This window comes from Lithobates pipiens, unplaced genomic scaffold (assembly GCF_037356315.1).
Source record: "Lithobates pipiens isolate NorthernLeopardFrog02 unplaced genomic scaffold, aLitPip1_a1.2 Scaffold_19, whole genome shotgun sequence".
Lineage (NCBI taxonomy): Eukaryota > Metazoa > Chordata > Amphibia > Anura > Ranidae > Lithobates > Lithobates pipiens.
The window spans coordinates 174,401,220-174,419,361 of record NW_027507764.1 but is presented as its reverse complement, the minus strand read 5'-3'; the positions used below and the strand labels follow the sequence as shown (position 1 = coordinate 174,419,361).

The window sequence follows — 18,142 nt, the reverse complement described above, 5'->3', positions numbered from 1 at the left end:
CGATTTCTGAGATCAAACGTTCCCAAGGATTCAGGGAAAAGGCAATCCCTGTTGCAAACATTAGACCGATTATTGGCTCAAGGGGTGATCGGACAGATTCCCAAACGAGAGCAAGGTTTGAGGTTTTACTCAGACCTAATTACGGTGCCAAAGCCAAATGGGAATATCGGACAAAGTCTAGATCTACGTAATCTAAATTGGTTCCTGAAAATCCGCTCCATTTGCATGGAGTCAATCAAGTCAGTTGTTTCCATCCTGCAAGGAGAAAAACTTCTGGCGTCCATCGACATCAGAGATGCATAGCTGCTTGTCCATATATTTCCTCCTCACCAGAGGTTTCTGCGGTTCAAAGTAGAACAGAAGCATTTTCAGTTAATAGCCTTGCCCTTCGGGCTTGCTACAGCACCTCGAGTATTCGCTAAGGTATTATCCCCACCTCTAGTCAGGTTAAGAGCACAGGGCATAACGGTCTTGGCTTACTTAGACGATCTATTGTTAATAGACCAGTCAGTGGCTTGCTTGAAGCAAGGTGTAGGCATCACAAGCAGTTACCTGGAAGGTTTGGGTTGGATTCTCAACCTAAAGAAATCCTCCTTAAAGCCACTCGCTAAGAAGGCTGGAGTATCTGGGCCTGATCATAGACACAGCCCAGAAAAGGGGTGTTCTTGCCTCCTGCAAGGATCAGCTCCATACAGGAACTTGTGAGGATGATCAGGTCGAAGACGAATCCTTCAATTCGCCTTTGCATGAGGTTGTTAGGGAAGATGGTAGTTTTTATTCAAAGCAGTTCCCTATGCTCAATTCCATTCAAAACTGAAAGCAGTATTCTGTCTGCTTGGGAAAAAAAAACGATTCAAGCTTTGGACTTGCCAATGTGGCTGTCCCCAGCCTCAGTTGGTGGTTACTATCTTGGAACCTGTTGAAGGGAAAGTCCTTCAGATCAGTTATCTGGAAGGTAGTAACGACAGATGCCAGCCTTTCAGGCTGGGGAGTAGGAGCCTTGCCCATCGACTTCATCCTAGAGATTCCGGCAATGTATCTGGCTCTAGAAACATGGACCTCCCAGGTTAAAGAATTGTCCTGCCAGGATCCAGTCCGACAATGCCACAGCTGTGACATATATCAATCACAAGGGGTCACCAAGAGTCTCTCAGCTCAGAGAGAGGTGAACCAGATTCTAACTTGGAGAGAAGAGAATGGTCTCTTCACCCCAAGGTGTTTCAGGCTGTTTGCCAAAGATGGGGGACTCCGGACGTAGACCGTCTAGCATCCAGATTCAACACTAAGCTAGTCAACTTTGCATCCAGGACAGGGGACCCACTCGCATATGGAAAAAATGCGTTGACGACCCCGTGGGATCAGTTTTTACTAATCTATGCACTTTTCTCCGATTCAGTTGCTACCTCAAGTTCTTTGCAGGATCAAGCTGGAAGGAAGATCAGTCATACTGGTAGCACCAGCATGGTCCAGAAGGTCATGGTACGTAGAGATCGTAAGGATGGCAGTGGAGGGTCCAGGGCTCTTCTCACTAAGGCCAGACCTGCTATCTCAGGGGCCGATATTCCATCCTACTTTACGAACGCTAAATTTAATGGCTTGGCTATTGAGACCCACATTCTGAATAAACGTGGGCTTTCCAGGTCAGTTATCTCTACTTTGATTAATGCTAAGAAGCCAGCTTCTAGAGCTATATATTATAGAGCCTGGAAAGCTTATGTTTCCTGGTGTGAGTCCAAGAGTTGGTACCCTCGGAGATATATCATAGGCAGAATTCTTACCTTTCTACAATTAAGCGTAAATATGAAGTTGGCCCTGAGTACTATTAAGGGCCAAGTCTCAGCCTTATCAATTTTTATTTCAAAGACTGCTTGCTATGCATTCTTTAGTCCAGGGTTTCATGCAAGGAGTGCTGCGTATTAATCCGCCAGTTAAATCACTCTTAAGCCCTTGGGACTTATTTTTTTTTGTCAGTGTTACAAAAACAGCCATTAGAACCATCGCAGCATGTACCCTTAGTCCTTCTGACTAGGAAGCTGATATTTTCGTTTGCTATATCCTCAGCAAGGATTTCAGAATTGGCTGTTCTTTCTTATAAAGAGTCATATTTGATTATTCATGAGGACAGAGTGGTGTTACGCCCTCGTCCATTTTTTTTGCCAAAAGTGGTTTCAGGCTTTCATCTGAATGAAGATATTGTCCTGCCAGGGTTTTTCCCAAGACCTTGTTCCAGGGAAGAAAGGTCACTACATTGTCTTGATGTAGTGAGAGCAGTGAAAATGTATTTAACCACTTCAATACAGGGCACTTTCGCCCCCTTCCTTCCCAGCTCAATTTTCAGCTTTCATCGCTCTCGCACTTTCAATGACAATTGCGCGGTCATGCTACACTGTACCCAAATGAAATTTTTATCATTTTTTTTGCACAAATAGAGCTTTATTTTAGTGGTATTTATTTACGACTCCGTTTTTTATTTTTTGCGATATAAGCCCAAAAAAAGCGGAAATTTGGAAAAAAAACTATTTTCTTTTTTCTATTTTAAAGGAAATCCAATCAAATTTTGTCATAAATTTAAGCCAAAATGTATTCTGCTACATGTTTTTGGTAAAAAAAATTCCATTAAGTGTATAATAATTGGTTTGTTTGATCACGGACATATGTACGCAAATGATCATGTACATATGTGTGCAGGTGATCACGTACATGTCTTTTTATTATTTGGGGACGTGTGTTTTACACTGTGTGGTGTTGTGTGTTTACACTAGACTAGTGATCAGTGAGTAAAAAGCTGTAAAAACAGCTCATACTCACTGATCACCAGCCGGCTGCAGCAATCTGCTCTCCTCTCCTCAGTGACGACTTCCGTTTGAGGAGAGGAGAGCTGATTGCCTAGCAACTGGCTGTTTGTTTTGATCACATGACGGCTGTGATTGGACACGGCCATCATGTGATCAGGAGGGCCAATCACAGAGCCCTCCTGCCGATCCGAGATGCGCCGTGTCCGGGTGACACGAGCGCATCAGGATCGCGCCGCTGCGTGGGCACGCGCGATCCCCCCCTCCTTCTGAAGGACGTTCCTGAATGTCCAGTCAGAAGGAGGTGGCTCCGACCCGGCCGTATATGTACATTGGCCGAGGGTGGGAAGTGGTTAAGAAAACTGCTCCGATTCGTAAGACTGATGTCTAATTTCTTCTGCCAGAGGGTCCTAAGAAGGGACAGGCAGCATCAAAATCCACTCTCGCTAAGTGCATTTGGCAAGTTATAATTCAAACTTATGATTTAAAGGGAAAGATTCCCCCTTTTCAAGTTAAGGCACACTCTACCTGAGCGGTTGAGGCTTCTTGGGCAGTGCGTCACCAGGCCTCCAGGTCTCAAATCTGCAAGGCCGCGACTTGGCCTTCAGTACATACATTTGCAAAATGTTATCAAGTGCATGTAAGATGGAATGAGGATATCGCCTTCGGGCGCAGTGTGCTGCAGGCAGCAGTATAAGTCCTCAGGTCTGGGGGTTACCCTCCCCTCAAGTAGCATTGCTATGGGACATCCCACCAAGTAATTACTTGAGACTCTGTGTCCTATGATGTACGATAAAGAAAATAGGATTTTTAAAATGGCTTACCTGTAAAATCCTTATCTTGGAGTACATCATAGGACACAGCTCCCGCCCCTTTGTTTTATGGGGTGAGAGTATATTGCTTGGCTACAAAAACTGAGTGCTCCTGGAAGGAGGAGGGGTTATATAGGGGAGTCAACTTCCTGTATTGGTTATACCAGTGTCAACACCTGAAGGTAGGCCTATAACCCACCAAGTAATTACTTAAGACTCTGTGTCCAATGATGTACTCCAAGAAAAGGATTTTTACAGGTAAGCTGTTTTAAAAATCCTATTTTTTTTTTTTTCCTGCCAAAAAATTTGCATTTTTATTAAAGTGATTTATTTTATTTTTTTTAATCCTAAAGGGCTTTGTTTTGGTCTTTGAAAGACTTTGCATTCCCATCAGATGTAGGAGAAAGGAGTCTTGTGACAGGCAAGTTCGAATGCAGGTTGAGGGGTAAATAGGAAAGGCTTTAGAAATATTAGATTATACAAGGTCAAGAGGGCTTCATTATTTGTGTCCACTGTTGCTACAAGTGGCTGCCCAAGTTTGATTCCAGGATTCCCCCTTTTGGCCACAGAACCCCAGACCTCCTTTTTAATCCTGGGTGTTTTCTGCATCCTATTTTGACTCCAGTTTTGTGAATGACATTGTTACTATAGCTGACCTCCCTCAAGTGTCTCTTTTTAGCCTTTATTTCTTTCTCGTCCATTGAGGGAAACGGGACGTTTTAAAACCTTCACGTTATGTTGCCACCTAAAGGAGGGTAAGACACCGTCGAACGGAAAACTGTTGGCCAGCACAGGGTTTACCTCCTCCTTCTTCCAGCAAAGCATCACTTTTTTGCCAGTGCTCTAGGATGATAGATTTTTTTCAGCTCTGCTATTCTGAAGCAGAAGTTAAAGGGGAGGGCCACCCTGAAAAACAAAAAAATGTTAAATTACAAAAAATCTAAAAAAAAAAAAATGAGAAATTTTTTTTTTTACTTACCAGAAATGCCTGTTGCTAGGCACTTTATCCTAATCTTCCTCTTCCTCCTCCGCGGAGATCTTCTGTCTTCTCTCTTCGTCACGGCGTCTTCTGGGTAATGAGTCGCGCTGTGTTCTGGGAACTGTGTGTTCCAGAACACAGCGCGTCCCATTCAGAAAGCGCTGCGGGACTCGCGCATGTGCAGTAGGAAACGGGCAGTGAAGCCATAAGGCTCCGCTGCCTGTTTCCCTTTACAAGGGATGGCGGCGCCGGGACCCGAGAGCCGAGGGACGGGTCGGCCTCGGGCGGCCGACATCGCGGGCGCCCTGGACAGGTGAGTGTGTTTATTAAGTCAGCAGCTGCAGTGTTTGCAGCTGCTGACTTTTTTTTTTTTTTTTTTTTTTTTTTTTTTTATAACCGGCCCTCCGCTTTTAAGTTAAAACCTAACTAAGCTTAAATCTGCTTTCTGTTCTATCTAACCTGTAAAAGCAAAGATGCCTATGCTTGCCTATTCTGAAGCCAGTCCGGTCACATGATTGGGTCCCCGCGGCAGCTTATGTGAAGAGGATCGTTCGCTGAAAATGGCTGCAGAGCCTTGGCAGTGAAGTTACCCATAGGCATGATCGTAGCTGGGACCCTATCATGTGACAACATTGTTACAGAGCAGATAGAATATGCTTAGAATGGGGCTGGGAGGATGTTTAAGTATAGTTGGGTTTTGACTAGGCTAACCTATGACTTTTCTAGCAACTTTTTTTATTTTTTTCACTTTTCTCAAATCAAGACTCTCTACTCCACTGTTTTGAGGTTTTTCTCCCATTTGCAGCCCTCAGTTGTCAGCCCTGTAATACCTTAATCAATTGGCGCTGAATTACCCTTGCACATAACGCCACTTAAAACCTGGGGACACAACTTATCCCTCAAATGTCCAGAATTTTTAAATATTCATATAAAAATAAATGAAACGGGCATGTGGACAATCTAGATAATGCTGGTATTGGCAATCTGCTGAAAAAGTCAGAGATCCTTCCTTTCATGGAGATGAACTCCTCTGTTATTCCCATCTGGCTGTTTAGTAGTTTTGATGTCGCATAGCAGAAGGGAATGAAAGCAATGTGTAATTGGGAATTGTCTGTTAAAAGTAGATTTGCCTGAGTATGATTTCATTATCTTTTTCAGCACAGATTGCTAATACCAGCATTATCTACATTGTCCAGATGCCCTGTTTAGTTTAATTAATTTTGATATGAATATTTAAAAATGTGTTTCCATGTTTTAAGTGCTTTTATACGCAGGGGTTATTCAGCATGGAGACATGGAGTTTACATTGTAGCTGAATGTCCACAACCTTTATTTTTAGATCATACCACATCTGTTGTGGAGCTGGCCTAGATGTGACCTTTTGGACAATGGATAATGTGGGGGACACTTTCCAGACTTTCTGGCTAAGTTAGCTGCATCGCGCTTTCTGGGTCTAGAGCCTTTGGCATTGCCTCTGCGTTTTGTCCTTTCTGTGAATCTTCACTTTTTTGAGTAGGCTGACAGAACCGAGCATTTGAAGCTCCCTCATTTTTGTTGGTTGCCATTATTCCCTGTTTCCCCTTCCATTCCTCAAGGCGCCCCAACAGGTCATGTTTTCAGGATTTCCCTCAGAGATGAAAGGCTGTGGTAATAAGGTAGTGAAACTGATCAAATCACCTGTGCCAAATAATGGAGAGCCTGAAAACATGACGATGAGTATACAAGTAATCCGTCACAGTCTACTGTTAGTTATTACAAGTTAAAGGGGGACATTGGCTCTTATTGATGCAGAGTGAACCTCTGAAGCTAGAGAATTGGCCTGTTGCCTCTACCAGTATTGTTTTCAAACTTGAGGCATTTAAGACCCTTTAGACCAGACTTTCTCTTTGCGCCTACTTTTCAACTATTTCTCTATGGGGCTTGAAGCACTTGCTTTGTATCTGTTTTCTGAGGATTTTGTTTGGAAATGTGCACTGTAAATTCTAGCCTTAAAGAGGCAGCTACCGTTCTTATGGATGATGTATTTTCCTTTTAAGGACCCAACTGATAAGCAGTTGGGAGTTCTTTTCAAAGTGTTTTTTATTTTTATTTTTTTATTTTTTTTGTGGGCTCCATTGAGAATGGAAAGATGCTGGCCGGATGCTACTGGTGGCAAGAGCATTCATGTTCCTCAGCAGAAGAAGCAACTACAAAGACATCTCTCTATACCTTTTTGAGAAGCATTCCTTTCCATTCTCCTCCCTTCTCCTCCTTCACTCTGTCACGGACCCCCAAGCTTAACTCCCCTTCTACCCAGAAGCTCTGGCATCCGAAAGGGAAAAGGGGCTGGAGGGTAACCAACCCCCAGGACTTTTAAAACGGTACCAAAAATAGGAAAGGATCAGAAATAATACCCACAGAAATAATAGATTCTCTTTATTAAATATTCAGTAAAAATTTAAAATGATGTCCATAAATACATATACAGTCTGTATATGTATTTATTTACGGACTTCATTTTTTACTAAATATTTAATAAAGAGAATGTATTATTTCTGATCCTTTCCTATTTTTGGTACAGTTTAAAAGTCCCGGGGGTTGGTTACCCTCCAGCCCCTTTTCCCTTTCTCCTCCCTCATTTTTTGTTATATGCAATATTGGGATGTGGTACCTGTTATCCAGTATGTTTTGATCGCTTCATCTTTGTATACTATTTCTCTGGCATCCCAAATCAGCCAAATCCTCAGACAAGCCTTCCACTGCATAAATGGCTATCCGGAGTGGGGGTCGTCAGTTGACCTTTTTTGCAGACACGGGAATTCTAGATGCCTAAGTGTAGGAGGTGGTGCCCTAGCCTTTAAATGTGAGTTTTGCACCCTGCCGCCTCCTTGTTTTCTCACTTAGAACCTTATGTGTCTCTGAAAAGACTAGCAGATCTCTATTGGGGCCTCTTGGATCCTCTGGATCAAAGTATCATTGCCCCAGCCCCTGTGATGGATGGGGTTTTACTCCAGCCTGTTCACTGTTGCCAAACCCAAAGGGGGTAGTTACCCCATCTTGGACCTCAAGCCACTAATGGTTTACATTTGCTGCCCTGCAGCTTTACTGGGGCAGAATGGCACGGCTGGGTGAAACGACGTTGCCTTAGGTCACCTCGCCTTTGGCCACAGGGGGCATGTGCCCGGAGCCAATGCGAGTGCCCATGTTCGCGATGACCGCCTGGCTCCGACGATTTCTTGTGACAGACACACAGATCCCGGTTCTTTCAGGGAAGTAGAGACACATCGTGTGTTCATACTATGTATGAACACCTATCTCCCTCTCTCCCCCCTAGACAGTAGGGCAATTCCCTTCACCCAGTTTATCTGCACACCAACTATATGAAACGGAATATTTTCTTATTGTGAATCAAATCGGTCCTGTCTCTTGACAGGCTGTTCTGGTTATTACCAAGAATGAAGCTATTCCTTGTTGGCTCAGGAATCCAGCTCTACATTCAGGGAAGTTTTTTTCCAGTCTTTAGGAAAGCTATAGGGACACTTGTGCATGACTGTGTCTAACACATACAGCATGACTCAACCCTGCTCCCTCCTTACTGACTATAATGGACAGCAGCGGGAGCCAATGGGGTCTGTGGGTCAGGAATATTGAGCAGTTCAGATAGGGTGGGATTGGACCACATAGGATCATTTGGGAAGCAGACTATGGAGTCTTGGAAATACTGGTTACAATGGTGAGAAAGAGAGAGAAAGGGAAGTTTGCAGCATAGCAGGACCTTTTGCAGGGAGGTGCTTGGCATCTATATAAAGAGGGACAAAACTATGGCTGCTTCAGCAGTTGTGCAAGCTTTAGCTTTAGCCAAGGACGGATGAACCCAGCCATGGGTTGTAGGAAAGAAAATTGCTTGATTCACCCAGGGAATCCCGCCCATGGAAATATTGTGTTCTCCCAGCAGAGGGAGCAGTCACCACCAGGAGTACACAGTGAATACTGCTAGCAGCTATAATAACCGCTAGCAATAATCACATGTAGAATAGCACCCAAGTTGATCAATCTAATTGGGTACTTTCAGCCTGCGTGTACATGGTTCAGATCTCGGCCATTCCATGCTGAACTGGCCGAGATTCGAACAGTCTATGGCCTGCTTTAGCCAAGACATATAACAATTTCAGCAGATATATCATATTAAGCATATTGACTCCAATGGGGGATCCATCCTTTGCCTGGCCTTTTCTTGTAACTGAGAAAGCAAAGGACAAACTATATTTGTTCTATACGAACTCAAAGGTAATTGTACAGTGATTCCTGGGTATGAGTGTACAACCTGAACCTGGGAGTTTGGATGGATCACCTGCAGAGCCACTTGGTCTAGGGAAATAGGTGATTCACCCTTTGGACAGTCTGCAGACTCTTCAGTGATCCACCAAACAAGTGTTCTAATGGGTCCCACCTCTCTCTCTACATGACTCCATGCAGTGCATTCCATAGGTAAAGAAAAAAACGAACATCATAAAAATCATTAAAAAAAGTTATTTAACAAGTTAAAAATGTACTCACTATATGATAGGAGATCAAACGCATTCAATAGCAAACAAGATGTCACTCTGGGTACTTCCTGTGTGATGTCGTCATGTAGGCTCCTCCCACCTGCAAGCTTGCATCACAATGGACTTTCTCAAGGGTCCTTCAGGTGGGAGGATCCTACGTGAGGACATCTTGTTTCCGTTTTTTGCCTTCTTTTCTTTTTCTCTTGTGTTTTTTTGATTTTTTTTTTTTTCTTGCTTTTCAATTGTTTGTGCACAACTGTATTGTTTTTGGTTGATCTGCCTACTAGATCCGGGGTAGGCAACCTTTTGAGCACAGTGTGGCAAAAAATGTTTTCAAAGAAATTGAGCGTGCCTATTTTAAAACAAAAAAGTCAACTACACACTCAATCACAAATAATTTTTTATAAAGTAAATGCTGTGAACTACTTTAGTAGTGAGAAAATTGACATCTTCCACTCATGCCTCAGATCAACCCCAATTCATGCACCTTCACTGTAAACCCCCTCCTGCTCGTCTGCTCCACCACTGTAAACCCCCTCCTGCTCGTCTGCTCCACCACTGTAACCTGTAACCCATTTTCTCTTCTGCCCCACCACTGTAACACCCTGCTCATCTGTTCCACTGATGTACAACCTTTCTCATCTGCCCAACACTGTAACCCCCAGCTCATCTGCCCCATCATTGTACCCCCCCTGCTTTTCTGTCCCGCCGCTGAACCCCCTTGTCCCTCCCACCACTGTACCTCCAACACATCTGCCCCACCACTGTACCCCCTTGCGTCCCACCACTGTAACCCCCCTGCTCATCTGCCCCATCAATAAACCCCTTTTCTCATCTGCCCCAGCACTGCACATCTGCTCCACTGCCATATCCCCATGCTCTTCTGTCTCACTACTGAATCACCTTCTCATCTGTCCTAACACTGAACCCATCTGCTGCACCACTGTAACCCGCTTTCTCATCTGCCCCACCAATGTACCTCCTGCACATCTGTCTCACCTCTGTACGCCCCTGCTTTCCTGCCCCACCACTGCCCCCCCGCCCCGCTCATCTGCCCCACCAATACACCTCATTTCACATCTGCCCCACTGCTTTTCTGCCCCAGCACTGAACCCCTCCTGCTGTGGTGAAAGGAAGCAGAGATGAGACGCAGCTATGTGTCCTGACACACTTATCCTGCTGATCCACCTCTCGCGTCCAGCCCACGTGCTTATGTGTGATGTCACTTACAAGCATCTGGAATGGATGCGCAATGATGAGCTCAGTTCAAGGGCATTTTCTGAAAGCAGTGTGTGCAGAATCATAAGTTTGGCCTCCACAGCTGAGAAAAAGTGGTTGGGTGTGATTTTCATTGCACTGAATACTGGCTGTGGCTTACAGGGACACAGTGAAATCTCAATATGCAGTATTGCTTGATAAAGAAAAACTGCAGAAAACCAGTATACATCCCCACAAATGTTCTCTATTTACTGGTGTGTATCTCTAAAATGTCAGCTGTGTCTAACTATGTTTTAGGACAGCAGGGTCATTTTTACATGCCCAACAGTCTGAAAATTAACACCGGCGCTAACTACGCCTTTTTGTAAGGCAGAATTTGCTGTTAAGGCAACTTTGGACTATTTTTGTTGAAACAAACAGCTGTTGATATGACACTGCTTCTCTTGTCTCAAGCATGCTCTCTCTTACAGAACACCTGGGAACTATGGATTTTGGAAGATGCTGGGCGAGCTGAGCTACCATTGTCCGACAACAGCGATGACACATTGCCTATGGGAGTTGTACTGGATTATACCAGCCGGCTACAAATAGAAATCAGTATGTGCTCGTATAGTTAAATTTCGATAGTATCCTTCTGAACTCCTAATTTCTTTGATTGTCCACAGTAGGTCACAGCAACCATGTCTCTAGGAGCTTAGACAGTTAAAAGTTTTTAGAAAACTCTTATGCCCTGTACACACGACCAGTTTTCCCAACGGAATAAACTCTGAAGGTTTTTCCAACGGAATTCCACTAAAGCTGTCTTGCATACACACGATCACACCAAATTCTGACCATCAAGAATGCGGTGACGTACAATACGTACGGGAATAGAAAAAGGAAGTTCAATAGTGAGTAGCCAATATCTTCTGTCTCATACTTGCTTCAGAGCATGCGTTGTTTTTGGTACGTCGGAACACCATACAGACGAGTGGTTTTCCCGATAGGAATTGGTTCCATGGGAAAAATTTAGAACATGTTCTCTTTCTTGGTCCGTCAGAATTTTTTTTCGTAAAAAGTCAGATTGTGCATACACACAATCGGAATATATGATGAAAAGCTCCCGTCAGACGCTGTTGGAAATTCCGCCTGTGTGTACATTAGTCTTAGGCTGATATGATTTTACTGTAAAACTAAATATATATGGGTAACTTTTTACGCAAGACTATTTGTCTTTACTCTGGTGCTGGCTTTGTATTTACATTCTTTGGCACTGTGTATGCAGTCAGAAGAGATGCAGTGTCAGGTCTGCATCAGGCTGGACATGCTTATATAACCCTGGTATAGGAAGATAAAGTGCAAAAAGCAATGTGTCAGATGCTATCTTCTCCTTTTTAAAATGATCACACAACACCAAGCAGTTGTAATCCATGGTGAATAGTAAAATTATTCAGTTTTTTAATATAATTAACCTGTGATGCTATTCCAAATAATATTAGTTCAGGTGCCCAGAATCTCTTGCGCATATCTTAGAGCTCCTAAACCATGTGCTTTAACAGGCAGATATTGACTTGAATGTTGTTGCTTGGTCCTACTGGCTACGCCAGCTCTCTGCTGGTCTTTGGTGGCACCAAATGCATTAGCTGACCAATATACAGTAATATGAGGGAGTTGGTTAATGTCTTCTAGTGGAAGTCTGTTTGAAATTTTAAATTACACTGACCCTACAGAGGGCTCTCAAGGTGCTGTAAAATATAAGTGAAAATATGTGCAAACACCCCTTGGTGCCATACAATCTGCTTGTTTATTTCATCTAAAAGAAATGGCGGTACGCTATTAATAAAAATGTGTAACTAATCGGTTGTATTAAATGACATGTTGGCAGTAGTTTTAATTATTTCAGTCTGGATAATACCCAATGCTAAAAAAAAAAAATGAACAAAACATGGCATAACTTCTCTAAACCTTTGGCTTTATAGTCAACTGAATAAAATGCTTGCTGGCTATTAGATTGGGCTAACAGGCTGCCAAGATTAACAATATCTATTGCTTACACTTAGCTGTAGTGAAAGTAACCGTGAATGTTTTTTCTTTGCCTGGTTTCTACAGCTGAAGAAAAAGTCCTACCTCCTTCCCCCATACTTATGATACTTTCCACTGATGGCGTCCTCTGCCCCTTTCATGTGATAAACTACAATCCAAATGTAAAGTCTCTCAACACACCCCTGGAGGAACTCCGTCTGGAGGGGGAGCGACAGCCTAAAAGTGGTAAGTTTATGCTTGCTGTCTACCTTGGGGACTTTTGGAAAGTGGGTTTGTAGGTTGTCAGTTTCCAAACTTGGTAGTTACAGATCTGCAATCCTACTCCCTAATTCAATTCTACCAGGTGTTGTAAGTGTACCATAAAGATACTAGCATATACTGTATACGGCACCAGAGCCTACTTAATCACTTGCTGACTGCCCTATAGCAGTTTTAGCTGCTTTACTGCTACAAGGCTCAGCAGTTTTAGTAGTTTTGCAGGATCATTTTGTATCTATACGATTATACGTGATCCCCGACTTCTGCCTGCAGGGGGGTGCAAGCTGCTTCTACTGTGATTTTTATTCACAGCAGAAGCTGATCTACTGTGTCATTTGTCATGATGCTGTTTGTTAACTATGGTTCTCTAACAAATCTTTGAGGGTTTCACAGAACACCTGTATTTATACTGAGATTAAATTACACACAGGTGGACTCTTTTATTTTCTAATTAGGTGACTTCTGAAGGCAATTGGTTCCACTAGATTTTAGTTATCGGCATCAGAGTAAAGGGAGCTGAATACAATTTCACGCTGCAGTTTTTAGATATTTATTTGCAAACGTTTTGAAAACCATTTTATCATTCTTCCACTTCACAATTATGTGCCACTTTGTGTTGGTCTATCACATAAAATACCAATAAAATACATTTATGTTTTTGGTTGTAACATGACAAAATGTGGAAACTTTTAAGGGGTATGAATACTTTAGCAAAGCACTGTAATGTCATAAAGACAAACAAAAAGCTATGTGTAAAGTGCAAACAAAAAGTCAAATGCAGTCTTCTCCTTAAAGAGGAAGTAAACCCTTTCAAACCACTTTGACCTACAGGTAAGCCTAGATTAAGGCTTACCTGTAGGTCCAAGCAATATCTCCTAAACCTATATGGTTTAGGAGATATTTGCCCGAAAATGGGCACCGCTGTCTACGGCGCATGCGCCGTAGACAGCGACGCGCAGGCGCACTAAACGCGGCAAATCCAAGAATGGAGCTGCCTAATTTGTCGACTCCCGTGCGCATGCGCGGGAGTGACGTCATCGCGGCTTCGCCGAATGACAGCGGCGGAGCTGCGAGACGCGACTCCCGTGCGCATGCGCGGGAGTGACGTCATCGCAGCTTCGCCGCTGTGATTCGGCGGAGCTGCGAGACGCCACCAGCAAGATGGCAGCGGCGGACTACAGGGGACAGCGGCGACTTCGCTGGCTCCTGTGTCAGGTAAGTGACACATAATGAGCTACTATGCGATGCATAGTAGTCCATTATGCTTTACCTTTGCAGGGAAAAAAAGAGGAAGTAAACCCATCAGGGTTTACTTCCTCTTTAAATGATCACTATGTGCGTCTGACGTGTTGCCTTGAGTACTTTATTTAGTCATGGTACTTTATAGACTTTATATTTTGCACTGATGTGTTCTGTTTTGTAGATTGCACACTGAAAGTTTATATACGCACTTTATTGTGGATGTATTTGCACTTTAGGATTGGTGCAGACTAACTATATAGTCTTTTTTGTTTTGTTATTAGACTATGTTATTGGTGTTATTGGTCAACACTTTGAATACCGTATTTATCGGCGTATAACATGCACTTTTCCCCCCTGAAAATAGGGGGAGCGTTAAGGTGAAACATCTGGTAACCATGCCTTTTACCTATTATTTTAGGTAGTTTGTTGAATGCATGCTGCAGGAAGCTTTAATATTAATTCATATCTCTTGGTATGGGAAATGGTGGTAACTGTAGTGAAACCATAACTGCATGATTGTCTGTTGTTGTTGTTGTTTTTTTTTTGTTTTTTTTTGGATCAGAAAATAGTTTACATGCTTAATTCGTGTTTTTTTTTTTTTTTTATCTTTACAGCATCGAGTGTTCCTTCCCATCCCCCCCAGGGTCCTGGAGCTCCATCTACTACACTTTCGGCCATCAATCCAGCTTTTAGCATTCCTGTATCTAGCCTTGCTTCCAAAGTTCAGCCAACACCCCCAGCTTTTAGTTTGCCTGTCACTACCAGCAAACCTGCCCAGGTTTTTACTCCTGCCACAGCAAGTTTTCCCAGCAAACCTCAGACCACTTCACAGGTGTTCGGCGCTCCTGCAGCAAGTTTTCCCAGCAAACCTCAGGCTACTGCACAAGGATTTGGCGCCACGGTTCCAAGTCTTCCCAGCAAACCACAGGCTACTGCACAAGGATTTGGCGCCACGGTTCCAAGTCTTCCCAGCAAACCACAGGCTAGCGCTTCACATTTTGGCATCACAGGCCCTGTTGGAAAACCCCAAGAATCTACTATGGGTTTCAGCTTTTCCGCAAATTCGCCATCTGCTTCAGTAGGAACAGCCCACCCTGGCTTTTCTGTGCCCTCAAATCCCCAGGGTTTTTCCTCTGCTGTCCAGGGACCTCCAGCTTTTGGAACCCCCACTTCCAAGCCAGACAACTCCATTAACATTGCACAACAAGCAGTCAGCTCCAGTTTTGCATTTTCTACTTCTAATGTCAAAGTGAACCTTAGCGCAAAGTATGTACAAAAGTTTTGACTTTATCACACTTAGCATAAATTGTATTGTGTTTTAGAAATGGATTTTAAAATGCAATTTCTGCCATTTTTATTAGTTTTGAAGTGGTTTGGAGCCTCTGTCAGTTCTGTTTTTTTTTATCTTTTTTTTTTTTTTTACTTTTTATGTCCCAAATACAGAAGCCCACACTTATTTTTATGTTTAAGGCTGGGTTCACATTGCAGCGATGCGGGAATGCCGCAAATCCGCTGCGGGTTCCCGCATCGCATACCTCCCAGCGGCAGTTCACACTGCCCTATGCGAACTGCTGGGAGTGTCAGTGAAATGTTAATGACACCCCCAGATCAGTTCGCATATCGCAGTGCGATCTGCAAACTCGGACAGGAATCGAAACGCATGGTGTGAACACCCATGCAATCCGATTCTGCTGCGGACCAAAAAAAGGTCCTGTGCGAGTTTGGGCTGGGTGTGATGCGAATTCAGCCATACTATCTGTATGGCTGAACTCGCATCGCACAGAGATCGGATGTGATTTGCAGTGCGGTGCGAATCACATCTGGTTCTCGTCACCGCTGCAATGTGAACCCAGCCTAACGCCAGAAAGTAAGATGGTGAAATCTTTCCCAAAGTGATACAGACAGTAATAAAAGATATTTTAGAGTGGTTTTAAAAAGACTGAAGGTTTTTTTACCCTATTGCATTCTGTTCGTGCCCTTATACTTACCTGGGCCCCATCTCAAATCAGTGCTGTGCATGAGAGCAGAGGCTCTCTCAACTCTTCCCTCCTCAATGGCTCCCACTGCTGTGAATCGCAGCCAGTGAGGAGGGAGTGGGGGCAGGGCCAAAGTACACACATTGTCTATGTACATGCAGGGCTCAGGAGCAAGCACGCACGAGTACCCCCATAGCAAATGACTTGCTACAGGGGCACTTGGCAGGAGGGAGAAGCCAGGAGCACCGGCAGGGGACCCCAGAAGAGGAGGATCGGGCTGATCTGTGCTAAATTATTGCACAGAGCAGCCAAGTGTAACATGGTTGTTGTTTTTTTGTTTTAATAATGAATGTTTGTTTGCAACCACTTTAATTCTTCCCTGCTTTATATTAAGGCAATTTTTAACTTTATTTCCAAATATGAACATTTCTGTCTGGACAGTCTGTGAGTGAGTAACAACTGGTTAGCATGAATATTATTTAATGTTAAAATTCCATTCTCGAGGACAGCAGTGGATAAAATATTGTAGCATTTGGGAACCAGGAAGTCTTTCCAAGAAGCCAGTACGATCTCAGGCAGCCAGGGAATATAATTTTTTTATAGTGTTGAGTTTTTGAAGTGAACGATCAGTAATTTCTTATGTGATTATTCTCTTTTATATGTGTTCGTATTTGTTGCATATGTGTATTCAATTCTTCTTTCTGTTCTAGATTCAGTGCCGCTGAACCAGCAGCCACAAAACCTGCTTTTACTCCTCATAGCCAGTCATATCCTTTAACCCCTCCTGTGAAGTCCACAGTGGCAGCTGTTCCCCAGAGCACTATTGGGCCTCCATCAATTCAGTCACCGTCCATGATGGCTCCTAACCGCTCATTTCCTGATGGTAATTTACTGCTGTCTAAGACCAAATGAAAGGGGCCTAACTTAGTGACATTTAGTGTGCTAGAACACTGTGGGGAACATTTATTAATCCTGTTGCAAGGCAAAGCAATGCTAAGCCTGAACAGTAAAAAGCATTACAAGACAGATTTATTACAAAATTCCTGTCTGAGTCTTAACCTCCTCCTTTGCCAGTGACTGAGTGAAACCTGACCCTGTCTTATTTACCGTATTTATCGGCGTATAACACGCACATTCATTTTAAGAGGGAAAAAAATAAAATTTTAAGTGTCCATCTGCAGCCTGATCATGCCCATCTGCAGCTTCACCAGTGTCGTCAATGCAGCCTCATCAGTCCACATCAATGCAGCCTCACCATTGCCATCAGCAGCCTGATCGATGCCCATCTGCAGCCTAGAGGGGGCAGGACGACAGATTACATACAGAGAGACCCTCCTTTTATAGACAGAACAGTGGTCCAATGGCAGCCCAGGAGACGGGACTTCCTATTGCAGAGGCCACTGAGTAAACAGGAAATTCTCATAGTATGTAATCGGATGGCATTCAACCCACCCCCCTCCCTGTCCCCTCTGAGGCAGCTAAAATTTAAGTATTGGCGTATAACACGCACACACTATTTGCATCCGATTTACTGGGTGAAAAAGTGACTGTTAAACGCCAATAAATACAGTATGTATCTTTTCTGGGTGTAATTCTGTCTTCTCTTCAATAATAAGTCTGTTGTTGAACTTTTGCAAATGGTTGCAGTTGGCTGCCCAGGAATAATGTCCCAGAAATGTTGCTGAAGGAGGCGTAGCTTAATTTGCAACTAATTGAGTTGCTAATTTGTTTGATACATGTCCCTTTTTGTGTATTATAAGCAATTGCCCAGTTTGTTTTATACTCTGCTGCATGTCATTGCTCAGGGACAGCTTCTTGTTTGTGACAGCAGCGGAACATGTTCTGCAAAAAACATTGGCAATACAACTTTTAGGCTTCATGGAAAGTGCATGTGACAGGGTGACGGTGAGCAATTAAGAAACCTTCCTTGCGTTTCAGTTATCCATGTTAAGAGCAGAATGCTCTTGCACAGTACGTGATGTCTAAACTAATGAGGTTCTCTAGTTTCCTTTCCCAGTGCAATAGTGTACCACGAGTTGCCATGTAAATGGTTTTCTTTTTGCATACATGCAAATGTAATTTTTCCCGGTTCGTTGATTGTGTGTTATAAGTGATCAGAAGCAGCAGCATACTAAATTTCCAGTGAAAGGCTCTGCAAGGTGGGGGTGCCAAGAGAAGGCTCATCACCGGAGGAGAGCAGGCTGAGTTCCCAGCACAGCTAGAGAACTTGCCTCACTGTGCTCCCCTGCTTAGTGTGTTTGTTTTTAATAGGAAAGCACAAGGACTGGCAGGAACACCAGGAATTTAACACAAAGGC

At 43.5% G+C, this 18,142-nt stretch overlaps 1 protein-coding gene across 2 annotated transcripts in view; it reads left to right on the top strand.

Annotated features, from left to right (window-relative positions):
- Positions 1–18,142, top strand: part of NUP214 (nucleoporin 214) — a 187,386-nt gene that overhangs the window by 30,680 nt on the left and 138,564 nt on the right. For both annotated transcript variants that reach the window (XM_077491484.1, XM_077491485.1), the window contains exons 10-13: positions 10,798–10,924; positions 12,416–12,574; positions 14,464–15,115; positions 16,536–16,708. In XM_077491484.1, the coding sequence (XP_077347610.1) occupies positions 10,798–10,924; positions 12,416–12,574; positions 14,464–15,115; positions 16,536–16,708 (1,111 nt within the window). The remainder of the gene's footprint in view (positions 1–10,797; positions 10,925–12,415; positions 12,575–14,463; positions 15,116–16,535; positions 16,709–18,142) is intronic.